General features: G+C 55.1%; 3 protein-coding genes across 3 annotated transcripts; 1 reads left to right on the top strand and 2 right to left on the bottom strand.

Moving 5' to 3' along the window:
- Positions 1 to 2,961: 2,961 nt before the first annotated feature.
- CTAM01_05320 (NmrA-like family protein) lies at positions 2,962 to 4,401 on the bottom strand (the record flags this gene model as incomplete). The annotated part of the gene is made up of 1 exon (XM_060521350.1): positions 2,962 to 4,401. One exon carries the CDS (start codon positions 4,399 to 4,401, stop codon positions 2,962 to 2,964), a length of 1,440 nt encoding a protein of 479 aa, XP_060384156.1.
- A 7,092-nt stretch (positions 4,402 to 11,493) lies between these two features.
- On the bottom strand, positions 11,494 to 14,292 carry CTAM01_05319 (fungal specific transcription factor domain-containing protein; the record flags this gene model as incomplete). The annotated part of the gene is made up of 5 exons (XM_060521349.1): positions 11,494 to 11,643; positions 11,702 to 11,832; positions 11,887 to 13,288; positions 13,419 to 13,676; positions 13,768 to 14,292. 5 exons carry the CDS (start codon positions 14,290 to 14,292, stop codon positions 11,494 to 11,496), a joined length of 2,466 nt encoding a protein of 821 aa, XP_060384155.1.
- A 488-nt stretch (positions 14,293 to 14,780) lies between these two features.
- Positions 14,781 to 14,999, top strand: CTAM01_05318 (uncharacterized protein; the record flags this gene model as incomplete). Its single annotated transcript, XM_060521348.1, has 1 exon — positions 14,781 to 14,999. One exon carries the CDS (start codon positions 14,781 to 14,783, stop codon positions 14,997 to 14,999), a length of 219 nt encoding a protein of 72 aa, XP_060384154.1.
- Between the last annotated feature and the right edge of the window lie 40 nt (positions 15,000 to 15,039).

Genomic DNA, 15,039 nt, shown 5'->3' with positions numbered 1-15,039 from the left:
TTTTATGCTGCATGACGGTCGTGGGAGGGGGGGGGGGGGGGACTCCCACTACCGGAGTTTGTCTGCTGGTTCAGGGGTTCACAAGGAGCAGGGGAACGCGGGAGCCGTAGTACAAGCAGGGCAATGTGTGGGCAAGGAAGAGCTCGAACAAGCAAAGCGGGTTCATGTTGCTGCAGTCCGTAGAGAGCTGAACCCCGTTCCTGCAGTACAAACGCGAGAGGTACAGAGTGAGTCGATGGGAAGGCCCAAACCCTATGGATAGTGAGCGGAATCTACCTCAGAGGGAAAGGGATTTCCGCCCTCCCGAATCTCTTATCTATGCCATCTGAAGGACGCGAGTGTCCCGTGCTGATGGGGCTCCGGAATTCCGTTCCCGGACACCTGTGATAACGAGAGAAAGCACTCTGAGAACACTCTTCCACGGACATGATCAAGTCGCTGGATACAAGCACAAGCAACTACGGGGGGGGGGGGGGCGTCCCTTGGGCAATGTCAACGTAATGACCCTACGCTCTCCCACGTGGGGTGATGAACGGTTACCGGCGGCATCTCGGAGAGTGAAGCATGTGTGTTGCCCTTCTAGAAGGAACGTTAGTTCTTTTCGAATGCATGTCGAGGATCTCTGCTTTAGCTTAAGAAACCTGCAGTAGTACATAAGCCCTGTATCCGTAGGCGAGGGAATGGAAGGTTTCTCAACTTCTATGGGCCGTTCGTCGGATCTCGGACGGGAGAGGTGGTGTGGGCTTGGTCAGGGGTCAAGCCAGATGAGGCGCGTCGCCTCACCCCCAAGCCCCAAGGGCCCCGGCCGATAAGGGAAAGATCAAGCGCTGACGGTTACTTTGCCCTTGTTTATGACACAGCTTGTGAAGTAGAATATGGTGGGCGTGCTGTAAGGTAGTGATCGATTGTAGTTGTATCTCTGTGGTAATGTGCTCGAACCTGAGAGTTGGTGAGAGAGCCCCTGAACTCGGATACATGATCTATCGCATGGATCCTAGGACCGTATAACGTCGACTCAAAGATTTATTCCATCCACCTAGAATAATAATACGCCGTGATCAACTCTATCACGAATCTAATGGACGGGGCCTTGACTGTGAGCCGTATCGGTGTGTACAGGGGACGTACATTACGCATAAGCTTCGTGAGAGAACAGGCCCCTCGTCAACCTATCCAACTTGCATCAGAATCTTCCCAGACTCTCCAGCCTAGCCCCATATCCATCCCCATTCCTGTACCGTTCTTTGAATTCTTGAAAGTGTGTAACGAGAGAGAAAAAAAAAAACTTGGCTCTCCTTATCGGATATGGAGTCCGGACACTAGAACGAGAGAAACAGTCCGGACCCTCTCCTATCAATCCCGTCGTATCTATCCGTATATCAAAGCCGGGGCCAATCTCACACTACAACGACCGAGCCCCAAATTGGGAAAGACTGACTCGGGAAGAAGGCTTCTGGAAGGAAAACCCCCTTGCACACTAACTTTGATCATCCATGAACCGGAATTTCTGCGTGGGCCTTCGTCACTTCTTGCCATCACTTACATCACAGGCAAAGGAACCAAAAGCAGCGTTTCTACAAAGTATCGTACTACGATACTTGGAAAAGAGTATGTCTTTTCCGTCAAAGATTATTCCACTAAAGGCTCTAGAAGCTGGAAAAGCCTTCAATGTAGGGTGTCCCCCTTTCAACAACCTGCTGCCTTCCATCTATCTTATCTCCCCATGATCCAGGTCGTTAGCCAAGCATCAAGTTGTCAAAAGACCCCCAACAACCTCACAGCCCATACCGACATAGAAACGAAATTGTGAAGAAATCACTAAACGGCTGCGTAAAGGTACACCGAACCGATCTTCCCCTCGGTCAAGACCACCTACACCGAACCCCCCTTCCCCCTGTGCCGTATCCGTGTAAACCTAAATCTAGAACCCATATGAAGTCATCCCATGCATCTCCCGGGGCCCTTGTGCACATCCTCGGCGGGCGGGCGGCGGCGGCAACGGGCGGCAACGCCAACCTCCCCCCCCGCGTCAAGGTACCGCCCGCCCGTCGGTGTTGCCCGTCTTCCCACCCCCATGATCCCCCCCCATCCCGCGCGGTGCAGCGGTGCTCACCGAGAAGAAAAAAAAAAGTGTGGGCTCCACGGGGGTCGCGCGTTGTCGACTTTGACTCTCTTTGTAAAGAGCGCGCGCGAGAAAGGATGGAAAACCCCCACGCTGTAGAGCAAGGGGGGCAATATTATGATCAGGGGGAGGGAAAAAAACATGGAGCGAGGAACCGATATCTGTGCCTTATAAATGACCTGGGTCGTTCAACCGACGACAAGCGCCCTCATAAATGAGGAAATTCTGCCTTTTAAACTGGTTGCGGCGCCCCCCTACTTCACCTACAGGTTTCCTTCCGTCTCGTCTTCGTAGGCTGCATTGCGGTTTGAAGTTGAACATTGTCTTTGTGTATTTTGTGATGAATAGGTACCGTTTGAGGCCTATTGCCCTTCTTCTCTTCTCGAATCCATCCCCTATCGCTTCGTCATGAAGTAAACCAAAAAGCTCAATAACCAGAGAATAATCGCCGGGGAGCTACCTTATGCACAGCTAGCTGCCCTTTTTCTTTTGATTTTGTCGACCACGCAACGCCATGCCAGCCCATATGAATGATATCGAGGAAAAAGAGCCGTCATCGCCATCACACAAACTGGCTCCGCTCAGAGAGGTCTCAACTCAACCCCGACTTGGGGGAGGTACGCCACCGCCGGGCAGCAAAGAAAATCGACTCCCCAAACGCACGTTATTTTCCGAACCGTTTTTCTTTTCGTCGTTATTCAACAATCCTCTGCACCTGGACGCCGCCGCATGCAATGTATAAGTTGGATGTGTGTGTCGATGACACGTGTGAAGTCGTTCGAGCCCAAGGCCGTCGAAATCAAGTGGTACCGCGTCCCAAACTTCAACGTGTCCCGAGTTCATGCGAGCCATTCTTCCTCGTCTCTCTTCAGGCCTCTCATCGTCAGGCCTTCGTCTTCCTCGTCTGAATACTCCTCCTCTTCTTCCTCATCTTGTTGTTGCACTTCATGATCCCGTTGGTGAACTACTGGCGCAACTTCCTCCTCGGGCGCCTCTTCCTCTTCCTCCAACATCCACGTCAAGCCGTTGGCTTGTTCCTCCAACGGGAAAGCTTCCTGTGCGTATTCTTCCAAACCTCTCGGGCCCTCCCAAAGTGCCATGGACTGAGTAAGGCAGTTTTCTTCCAGCTCTACATCTCCAAAGTAGGGAGGTTGCTTTTTGGGATCTTCGTGACCGAGAGAGAAGAGCTTCTCCAGCGCCTCGAGTTGTTGACGATAGCCATTGGGGATCTTCACCTTGAGCTCGATCGGGCCCCGGATGTACTTGACTGGCCGTCCAACACCTCTCGCAAAAGCCTCACAGGCCTCGCGTGGAGTCAACATCTCCCAAGCCAAGGCGACACGCTTTGTGCGCCACTTGGCCACACCATCCTTGAATATTTGCAGGATGGAGGGACCAACGTCGTGCTCAGCATCCAGCCAAGGCAACTTCACATCTTCGTGGAATGGGGCTTGCCAAGTGAAAGAACCATCCTGCTGGAGTTCCATGCAGAAGAGCGGGTAGGGCAGCGAGGTGAAGTTGTTGTTGTAAATGCCAGTGTACACAAAGGTGGCAGGCATGCCAATGGAGCGGACATACTCTTCGACCTGGTGCTTGGCAGCCCAGAGAGGAAGTGATGGCCAATCCGAGCTGTATGCGGCATGATCGGGCATCGTGGAGTAGACATAGTGTTGTACACCAGCCTTCTTAGCGGCGTCGGCAAGTGCCTTTCCAATCTGGAACTCATCTCCATAGAAGGTGGTGTTGATGAAAGCCAGCTGAGTACCGCGGAAGAGGTCATTGATCAGGTCGTGGTTTACACCAACACCGGAAATGGGACCGTTGGTTGTCACGTCTCTGTTGTCCGGAGTGGGCTTGTGTCTAGTGTACAACTCGCCGACAAGGACGGTGACATTAGGATTTGAGTTGACTTCGGTGGCTACGACGCCTTCGAGATTCCGCAGCTGAGCGCGTACGTGGTAGCCCACAGCCGTGGCAACTCTAATGAATGATGCAGCCTGACGACCGCTGGCATTGATGACAGCAATCGTCTTGTTCGGGGTGGGCATCGGACGCTTAAAAGGGCGGAAGGTGAGGGAGTTGTTTCTTGAAGAAGACAACGGCGATGCGTCAGAGTATGATGAACGCGAGTGCTTGTGTGTCCTGACGGCGCTGTAGACAGCTGAGTCGCCGTGGTAGTGGTGATTTGAGTGATCCTGCTGTTGGTGTTGCTGTTGTTGCTTGGCGGGTCGGATAGGGATCCCAATCCCGTTGAGTTGGGAAGGCATCAGAGTCACCATCTGAGAAGTCTCGGACACGTACTGCTCTTGCGGGGAAGAGCAGAGGCTTTGGCTGTGCGGCCGGCACAGAGTAGAGGATTTTTTCTGAGTCGATTGAAAGGGTTGCTGCAAGGGCTTGTCGTCAACCCCGCTATTTCCCCCAGAGAATGCGCTGTAGGGAGGGTGTAAGTGCGGCCTCGGTTTGTGGAGAAGGGTGAAAAAAAGAGAGAGGGCGATGTAGTGGTAGGCTGGTTGTCCCGAAAACGGCTTCGTCGATCGTTAAGTCGGATTCGATGGATGGATGGGATTTGGTTTCTTAAAGAGAGGTAGCAACCATGACAAACCGATACGTAAAATCCCGCCTCGAACCTATAGCAAGCCGGAGGCCTTATCGCGGAATAGGGGAGGACTGAACGGGCCAAGTGCAGGTCTCTGCGCACGCGACGTCGAAAGAACGCGGAGAGAGGCAGGCGTTCGGAGTAAAGGTGTGGACGGGTGACGGGTGACGTGACGGGGTGCGTTCTCGAAAAAAAGGAACAAGAATCAAAATGCGGTCGGTTCCTGAAGCCGTGGACCGGAATGATTCAAGAACCCTGAGGGGTCGGTTGAGGAGAATGGCGAGATACCTTAGATAGCAATCAAACCCGCTATCAAAACAGCGAGCTCCTTATTTTGGTCGATGGCGGGGTCAACCCCAGCAAACAGCCAAAAAAGCCAAGATCCAAGAGATGGACACACGCCTGTTCAGGCCAAAGGTCGATCAAAAGATCTGGGGGAATGGACGGATAGCAAACTAGGCTGCGTCCGTCGGCGGAGGCGGCGAGGGGAGGTAAGGTATCCGGTCAACAAGGGGGGGAGGGGTGTGGTAGATGGAAGTGCTAGACTTTTTGTCGATGCTGCTGATAAGGGAAATTTGGCGAGGCGAGGCAAGGACTGCAGGCGAGCAAGATATCTCCAGGATTGTTGTACGCTCTCTCGTATTTACCCCGGGTGTTCCTGAGATAAGTGGCTCGAGGGTTGGGACGTTGGCAGCTGCAGAAGCTGTAAAATGGATAGGATAGAGGGGTGTCTAGATGGGATGAGACAGCTCTCAATGGTGTGCGGATAGATTTGTCCCGCGAAGATTGCAGCAGGCGTCAATGATGAGGAGAATGCGTGTGCGAGAGACAAGAGATAAAGCGTGCGAGAGTGAGTGAGAATGTGGTGTGTGTGCGAGTGTCCCCTGCCAGTCTCAGTCAAGTGAGCAATTGTTCTAAGTCGACTTGCCCACTCAGGAAAGCTCCGGGATGACGGCAGGTGTGCGCGCTTGCTTGCTGTATGTACTTTGTCGTCGTTGTTGTCGGGCTATCCACCGATAATCTGCAACCGAATACTCACGGTGCAAGGAGGCCGTCCAATCGGGGTATATACTGGCTGACCGTGCCCCAGTATGCGCGTTGGAGCGTCACCGGTTAGATTGCCTCGTGGGCGCTGGGCAGGTCGTCTGTAAAGAGGCCGGCCTAGGTGGGCAGGTTGGGGAGGGAATTCGGCGTGGAGATCCGATGCGAAGCTGGCTGATTTCGGGGTGTTCCTCACCAGCGGTGAATGGTTTGAGCCTGGGGGTTGGGTGGCCGCCAGGAAGGGAGAAAATAAAAGAGGTCCACGGTGCAGTGGTCCAGTGGATAACGGTTGGATCAGACGATGTTCCTTGGGGCCTTGGATGGTGCCGTTTTATGTCGCGATGGCCTTCTGCTTATGTCGTTGGGCGGCTCTTTTACCTACAGAACGACTAGGGCGAATCTGTAGAGTGGTTCGGGTAGAAACAGGATGGGGTTGCCTTATGTGAAGTCGAACCTTAAGGTGCTTGAGACGACCGGAGCAGAAAGTCCAGGCTGTATCCGTACCTGATGCGAAAAAGGTAGGTAAAGTCGGGGCGTTTTTCGGTTTTCGAGTATGAAAGAGAAAGCCAAGCCAACGATCCAACGCTTTGAGTATAAAAGGTTAGAAGGAAGGCAAAGACCAGATGACCTCAGATGGAGGAGTCTCCAAGCTTTTGATACCGGTCCTAGTCAGTCCGTGTGGTGATATGACCAACTGGAAACGGACAAGGTATGCCGCGATGTTTCTGGGCCGTGCTGGTGGTGCTGGTCCTGGGCCAAGTGACTGGTGATGATGATGGGCGAACAGGAAGACAGGCCGAAGCAGAGTGCATGCAGTTCGACCAGAGGAGTGTAGCCAGTGAGATGGAAGGATGTGCGAGGAAAGAGGGTGAAGAAGAGGCGTAACCGTGGATTCGGTAGGATTGATAAGTCTGGGAGCGGAGGGGGAGGGGAATAAGTGTAAGGTAAGTATGTATGGATAAGGTACCTCAGGTAGATATGTATGCGGGTGTGGGAGAGAAGGTGTGTGACGGGAACTGCCTACTGCTGTAAGTATGGAAGAGTGTGTGATATCCAATCTTCTTGGGTGATGGAAAGAGCCAGACAAAGTACAGCAGCAACCGCGAGGTTCTCAGAGTAGGTAGAGTTAGTCGGCAAATGCAGCAGCAAAACAAACACAAACGGGACGGTCAGAGTCAAAAGTAAAATTCCAATACGGATAAAGAATTTGTATTTTTACTGGAGTGATTTCGGTGGCCAGGGCCAGGCGCGGCAGGACCTTGCGGTTGGCCCTTTTCTGTTAATAATTGAATCTTCGCCGGCGGCCACGAGGTTGAGCACGTTGCGTTTTCTCATTCGAACCTTGATGCAAGCGCAAACAACGGGGCCCCATCGAGCGGAAACACCACACCCAGCCATCAAGCCATCATCCATGGGGCCGGAAGCACGCCCGGATCCCAGAACGTGCCTGGGAAGAGGGGGGGGGGGGGGGGAGGTACTCGCGGAACTGCGAGAACGCAAGGACAAGTTGGGATGAGATGAGATGGAAACACTAGGAGTGCGATATGGGGGTTGTGGTTCGAGTAAGTAAGTACTAAGTAATGAGAGAACTCTGCTCTTAACCACTGATGATGAAGAGTCGGGAAAGCATTACCACGGCCATCGAGTAATGAGAGGGTAAGTGGTGTAAAAGCGGAAGATGCGAGGTGGGAAGTTAAGTGGGATGGGGAAACACACCTCTGTATCCATACTCCGTACCTACTAGGTAGTAGGTAGGTAGGTAGGTTGTATGGATACATGAGAAAAGATACGCGGCTACCTCAGCCGGTACGGTGTCGAGGTGGGAGCACGTGTACCGCATTACCTTCCCATTCCATCTAGCACCACCTACCAAAACTTGTGTCTCTTCTTTCTTTCCACTACTACGAGGGTAGCCGACTCCAGTCCCTCACCAAGCAACTTCCAGAAGCTACGCCGTTGTCTGTACTTTCCAGGGTGTACCGGAACCACGCCTGCTACAGCGCAACCAGTAGCAGGCCGGGATCGATGACATGGTCACTGAATCGGGCGATGCATCAACGAGACGGGGACTTCTGGAGCCGTACTGGAGCAATTCTCCAAAAGAGGGGCCGCCCTGGACGGGCCCTGGAACGGGACTACGGCGGGCAGGCCCTCAGTCCATTCCGTCTCAACTCTCAAGGCAAGTCTTTGTGTCCATGTCTCATGAGCGGGAAAGAAAACTTGGAAGGCGCTGATGTATCCGTAGTGGACCTGAGGAGAGAATCTGAGAAAGAGAACGACCTGGAAGAAAGATTACTAGGGCCTCCCCAGTGCCCCATTTGCAGCAATTTTTCTCTTCCCGTGAAGCCTAGCACAGTAGGTTGGCTTTATTATGTAAGAGCATGGCCGCGGTTGGCTCGGGGTTTCGCTTACACAGTTGCTCTTACCTACTGCGAAACTCCTCCAACTTTTTTTTCTCCTCAGACAGTCGGACCTCTCACCATCTGTCCCCAGTCTTTTTTTCTTGCGCAATGCTGCGGCTTCAGAAAAATTTTCCTTATCTTTGGCAACTTTATTACCCTTCTCAGTCTAACCTAGAAAGCACCCACGCCGCGGTCACTCACGGCGGAAACCTATGCAACCAAGCCCTGTAATGCCGCCATTCCATTGTCTCCCAAGGCGTCAAGGACATCAAGAGCGGTCACGGTAGAGACGACATGGGTACAATACCTTACAAGTTACTTACAACCTTTGGGGCATCTTATCATCCCTCCATGCTACCCAAGGCATAGGGAGGTAGTCGTACATCGTACGTCGTACGTACGTTTTGCACCAATGCCATATTCAAGTATCAATGTGGCCCTCGGATATGCTTACCGACTACAGTCCACTCCGTACGCTCACTGCCTGTCAAACACGAACCTACCTAGGTACCCTGACGGGCTTGACCTGCCATCACATCATCACATCAGACCGAGACATCCGCCCATGGATATCGGGGTGTCTGCGCCTCCCTCCATACCGGTCCCTCATGCCTATCTGGACGGACACAGATGCTTGCCCGGCTCGGACCATGGCATCAGATAAGGGCACCTTGATGAGTCCGACTTTGTCGGTTCACGGGCCCTATTACGAGCACGGTCGCCCATCACGGGGTCCTTGATTTTAAGCACTACTGCGCCGGTCAGCCCCCGGCGCAAATCAATGTCTCCACATACTGTCGACTGGCGCGTCGTCAGGTTGGTGATCGGAGTCAATCCCGATGTCACAATACTCTCCGAACCCTGTGCAAACTTTTTCTGGCTCAGAGCTCCACAGGACTCGCAAACGTGATCCAAAGAAATCTGCATCGTCCACCATCACAGAGCCCACCGCTTCGTTATTACGTCCAAAGCTCGAGCCTCCGGACCATGCCACTACCGATACCAAATGGGCATGGCCTTACTTCGTACACATACGTCTGTCCACGATGCTCGACCAGGTTCTCGCGGTATCTCTCAGAGTCCCCTTCTACGTACGGAGTACAGCATGGCCCCCCTGGCCCGGATGGCTGGGTCCCACTGCTAGCTCCCAGGCAGAAGAATCATCGAATATCGCAATTCTACGCCATGATGGGCAAATTGTACTGCACACCCAGACACCATCCAGAATCTCCCACCCACCACACATGCAGACACTAGCATCTGGGCTCTAGCCTCTAGCCTCACTCTCTGCAGGTCTGAGATTAGCCTCTTCGCTGAGCTACCCGTGCCACGCTCCCACCGGTTACAGCGCTTGCTGCATCACCCGGGTTCGACCTAGCACCGCATCACAACGCCGCCCATTTTGTCTTTGAGGGCCCTTCATGCACGTCGGCTGCAGGAGCGTCAAGTAACCGCCTTCGCGGAGGCGCACCCACGTCTAATTCATATTTGTTCGAGCCTGACGCTGGTAATGCCATTGGTCATGGGAGCGTCGTTGTTATCAGCCAATTATGCTGTTGTATGATGCGATATGGACTATGACGGGCGTGGAGGGAAAGGATCAAGGGAAAGGCGCTGTCGCCCGTGTGCTCACATTCAAGTCCACAGAATTCCGGTTCCGATGACGTTCCGACTGATAACATTGGACGTGAGTAGACACCCTCAAAAACCGAAGAATGGCCTAGGCCAAGCCGCAGGATTCAAACGCAACCCAGCGGGGTATCCCTGAAGGCTAACGCGGACTTTGAGGCGGAACCTGCTTCTGCTGAAAGTCTAGACGTGCAGCATTTGTGACCGTTGTCTACTAGAACTTCCGTCATCAACGATCGGATCCAGTGCCTTGGGACGAAGCTCAACTCCCTTCTGAATGCGGTCCGGCAACGAGCCACCGGACATGGCGAGACAATAGGCTGGCGGGCAACAACAAAAGAGCAGTCAACCTCAATCTAGCTATCGGAACTCGGGAGGCGCCAGTATCCGTAATCTGATTGACAAAGAGCTGAGACGACAGGTCAAGCACGAGCAAGAATGCGCCAATGACGACCCAGGAATCGCGCAATGCCGACCTTGCTAGCACCGCATTTTCCTCATTACGTACAAATGGAGCCAAGCAAACGTCCCAGACGACCACCATGCCGTCATCAAGCGAACCAACTGGCGTTCCGTACTGCTCATAAGCCAACGTTTCCCCTCCCTCTCCGAAGTGGGCATCTCCGCGGAGGAGCCTGCAAATCTCCAAATTTACGCGCCCAAGAAGCTTGTTACTGCGTGCGGTCTGGCCGTCGCCAAAGAAACTCGGCTTTTTGCGTAACACACCACAAAGAGCCGAGAAAAAGAAGCAGCCATCCAGCATGAGAGCGAGCTCAGCTCAAGGGACAAGCGCCACTGGTCCCCCAGCTGCTCCAGCCTCCAGATACCTACTGCTACTAATGCAAACAGCCCCCGCTTCGTTGCCGTCAAATCTGCGGGTTTTGCGGGGAAGTTGGTCCATGCCTCGTAGGGCACCGTTGCGCGCCAGCTCCCTCGTCGGCAACTTCGCGCCCTTGAACGAAGAGTGTATGGAGACGATGCCGGCGAGACGTACACATGTAGGACCGAAACACGCCCTAGATGGCTTGCCGTTGTCGAAGACGACATTGTTGGGATTCCATACGCACGTCGCCGCCGGCCACTTCCACCGGCCCACCAAATTTACGTTATAGTATTCACTGTGTGTCGACCGCCGAGAGAACCCCTCATCGAGCTGGCAGGGTCCAATTCCCCGGAGGACGGCCGCTCATCGCACACCATCGGTCCAGCCAGATGTTTAGATATTGGCGCGGACCCGAAGGAGAAGGAAAATCCGGGGTCTATTGTGAATTGCTGTCCAACGCCGACCTCGCGTCTATTTTCAAGTCACCTGAGCCGACCTTTTTTTGACATCCCTGCCAGCTAGCCAGATCCATCAGGGCAATAGACTGCTATCCCCCACGGGCCCATCGTGCTTGTGGGCACCGATATCGCGTGTTGAGGAGAGAAAACTTCACGAGGCCCAGTTGGCACCTAAGCGAGCCAGTTACTGTACTAGGGCCGGAGGTATTGGTGGAGGGGCTTTATGTCCAAGAGGAGGAGCTTCTTTTGGAGGAGCTCGCGGAGCCGCAGCCCCATGTACCCCTTCTGGGTCGGCCGAGCGCGAGTACGATGCTTGTGTGCCCCAGATCAGCTCCGTTCAGCTGCCAAGTCTTTTGATATGTAGGCCTGGGAGCTCGCTGTGCTCATCAGCTTGAACGCGGTAGGCCGTGACCTCAACGTGATTATCCCAAGCTTGGATCCCATGCACCAGACGTAGAGAAATCAAAATCGTCCGGTCCCAGTGTCCGTTCAAACCACGGCTGGGACGCGTCCAGTGACTCGAGACCGACTGGGTCATTGTGAGGCTGAGCCATAATGTTGTCAAAGTATCGCTGCAGATGTCAGTCAGATTGTACGGCTTTGCTTGCTTGGTGAGTGCGTGAAACATACCCAGTCCATCTCTTCATTGCCAACCGCCGCCCATCCACGGTCGAGCCCAGGTTCACTTGGCCCGAGGCCCGACGTGACAAACTCAAAGGGCTGGAAGCGATTCGTCGTAGTCGTAGGGAACGATGTCGAGTCTGTCAGATCGTTAGCAGGTATATCACAAAAAGGGGCTATCTTCACGGCCGTACCACTGATTGAAAGACCGTCGAGTAGCTGTTGGTCGTCTTGGGCGGATCGAGCAGCCGATTCCGGCCCGTCACTCTGGCGAAGCCCCGATGCCGACGACACCTTTGCGCCCCCGTTCTCTGGCGGAGAATTCGGCGGCGACCCCAGCTTGTTCAGCATCGTTTCCAGGATACCCGCCGTCTTCCTCACCTCGGGCACGCCGCCGGCGATGGCGATCCAGACGGAATACGACCTCTGCAGGAGGTGCAGGAGGTACGCCCTCGTCGGCGGGGGATTCATCTCCGCCATCCACCCGGGCGAGGCCGTCGTCGTCGCCGCCGCGCCGGTCTTGCCGTCCACGCCACCCCAGAACGGTTCGTGTCCGATGGCGAGGTATAGGATGGTGGCGGCCAGGAGGAAGTCGTGCACGGCGAGCGAGGAGACGAACCAGCCGTTCTGGCTGAGCATGTTGCCCGGCTGGCAGGCGTGCCATATCGTGTTTTGGAAGTCGAGGAGGACGACGGCGCCCTCGAGGCACTGCCGGCGGGAGTAGTCGTGCTCGCGGCGCGGCGCGGGGTCGAGGAGGAAGCGGCGGTGGAGGACGCAGCGGCTCTTGTTGTAGAGCGAGGCGAGGCCGAAGCGCTGGATGATTTGCATGGGCGGGGTGGTGACGCACTCCTGTAGGGGTTTGACCATCATGAACTGCGGCACGGCGCACCACGAGGTGTTGAGGAGGTCGTCGAGGCGCATTACCTCGGCGTAGGGCGGCGGGGTGAGAAGGTGGGACTGCCGCGCGACCTGGCCGAAGACGAGCATCATGGCGGACTTGTTGATGGGGTAGGTCATCTCGGTGTAGTCCGTCGCGGGTCGGGCCGGCGGGAGCACGAGGGTGTCCTCGTCAAAGTCCTCGTCGATGAGGTTGCGCGGGAGGCTGCAGTCGGCGTCGATGCCGTTGAGCATGCTGGGGAGGCCCATGTGGAAGGAGACGAGGAGGTCGAGCTGGACGGCCATGTTCCACATGCGGCGGCGCATCTCGCCCTCGTAGGGGGAGATGACGGTTCCCGCGGCGAGGAGGCGGTCCGGGTCGCGGTGGAGGCCCATCTTGAGGAGGAGGCGGAGGCAGACGGAGGAGAGGACGTAGCAGTTCATCTGGGCGGCGCGGGAGATGATGAACTCGGCCTCGACGTAGAGGATGAAGGGCGGGATGGTGGCGATGGTCGGGTGGGTGTACCTGCCCCAGACGAGGCAGCAGGCGGCGGCGGCGCGGAAGAGCTTGAAGCGGTCCATGGGCGGCTGCGGGGAGTCGACCGAGAGCTCGTGGGGTGCCATGAAGGTCGAGTAGAAGACGCCGAGGGACATGACCATGAAGAGGAGGGCGAGCCAGTGGAGGTCGGTGCTGGACGGGTCGGTCCAGAAGCGGGCGTACTGGATGGGAGTTGTTGGCAAGATTGTTGGCAGTAAGGGTATGAAGGGGGGAGACGGCGGATAGGAGATTGGAGACTCACTTGTTTTTCAAAAGTTGGTCTGTGAACGATATCTGCCGCCTTGTCAATACATACGAAGCCATGGGGTGAAGATCGCGAGAGCCGAGCCGTGGTGTCTTACGCTGTGATGGACTACGGGAGGAAAAGTACCTCATGATGAGTCTGTCGACAATCTTTTGCTCAGGGAGCAGCTTCAACAGGTCCTCTCTGCTGCGAGGCATGTTCCTCGAGAAGAGCATGAGATCAGGGGCCTCGATCTCGTCTGACGGTTCAGGGCTCTCGTCGTAGTCGGTCTCCGGCTCCTCAAAGTAGCTCTTCATATCCTCAATCTGCCAAACCCTCTCAGTCAATATCTCATCCAGTTCGTATTTCCTTCACATCTTGCATCGAGCATTACAGCGGGGGAAGGGAACAACTCACATCCTCAAGAATAGCCATGAAATGCGTAGCCCCAACATACGTGCTCGCCCTACCCCCCTGAACAAGCTGACCCCCAGGCTGCGCGATGCCCTTCTCCTCCTCCTGCACGGCGTCGACAGCAGCACCAGTAGTCTGCGGTCCTCCTCCTCCTGGTCCCGCTCCCGCGACACCTCCTCCCTCATCCATCATCGTCCTCACCATACCCTCCAGCCTCTTGAGCCGCGCCGCCATGCCCTTGGCGGGCTTCTGCTTCTCGGGTTTCGGCGCGTAGACGCAGCCTTCCGGGCGGGACTTCTTCAGACACTGGCCGCACGGCTCGGAGCGGTCGCATTTCAGCTTGGAGGCGCGGCAGGGACCACAGGAGAGGAGGACGCGGGAGCGTTTTGCGGCGGCTGCTGCTGATGCTGATGCCGAATGGTAGGCGGACGAAGGTCCGGGGCCGGGGGCGGAAGAGTTGGAAGTGGAAGAGGGGTTGCTGCCGCCGGTGCTTGGTCCGGCGGGTGGGGTTACGTGGTCCGGATTCATTGGAGCTTACGGATACCCCTTGGGCGATTCGCGGAGACCGGACGATTAGAGACTGTAAGGCGTGTCCGATGCGGTGCCCGACGCCGCATGTGAGTGGGTGTGACGGGAATGACGGGGGTGGGGCTTAAGAAGGGGGGTGATGCCGTCCGTATTCAGATCCGGAGGTCTAACTTTATTTGACGTCAGTTCCGGAGCCGGGTTTTGTTTCTCCTTTGACAACCGCTAATGTTGTTTGTCGTCCTGTGTCAGCGTGTAATTGCGTGTGCGTCTGAAAGGAAACCCCGTTTGGGAATGCAGCAGGATGCAAGTCACGTTTGGGTCATTCTCTTGATTCAAAAAAGCGGCCAAAAACCACCTACTAGGCAACTATGAGCTGACGGCTCCATCCGTCGGCCAGTCTCGGGGATACGGCTTGGTTAACCCCGACTATTTTGACGACCACCAAGGTTCCATACCAATAATTACAAAGTGCCAATCCACGATACACAATGGCTGGGTCGAATTGCATCACGACCCGACCTTTTGAGGGAAAATGCCAACAAAAACCAGAACCCAGATTTGCTTTTACTTCTCCCTTGCCGTGCTCCATTTCCAGGGCTCGGCGCGCCACTCGATGCGGCGATCTTCTCGATTTCCACGGTTTTTATATCGCCTTTTCTTGTCGGGAGATTGAGCTAGCACGGCATTCAAGCCCTTTTTCAGCTTGACAGTCCAATTGTCGTACCGTTCAAGCGACTCAATGTTCTC

This window comes from Colletotrichum tamarilloi (assembly GCF_030869305.1).
Source record: "Colletotrichum tamarilloi strain Tom-12 chromosome Unknown Scaffold_13.1, whole genome shotgun sequence".
NCBI lineage: Eukaryota > Fungi > Ascomycota > Sordariomycetes > Glomerellales > Glomerellaceae > Colletotrichum > Colletotrichum tamarilloi.
This window is presented reverse-complemented; position numbering and strand designations above follow the sequence as displayed.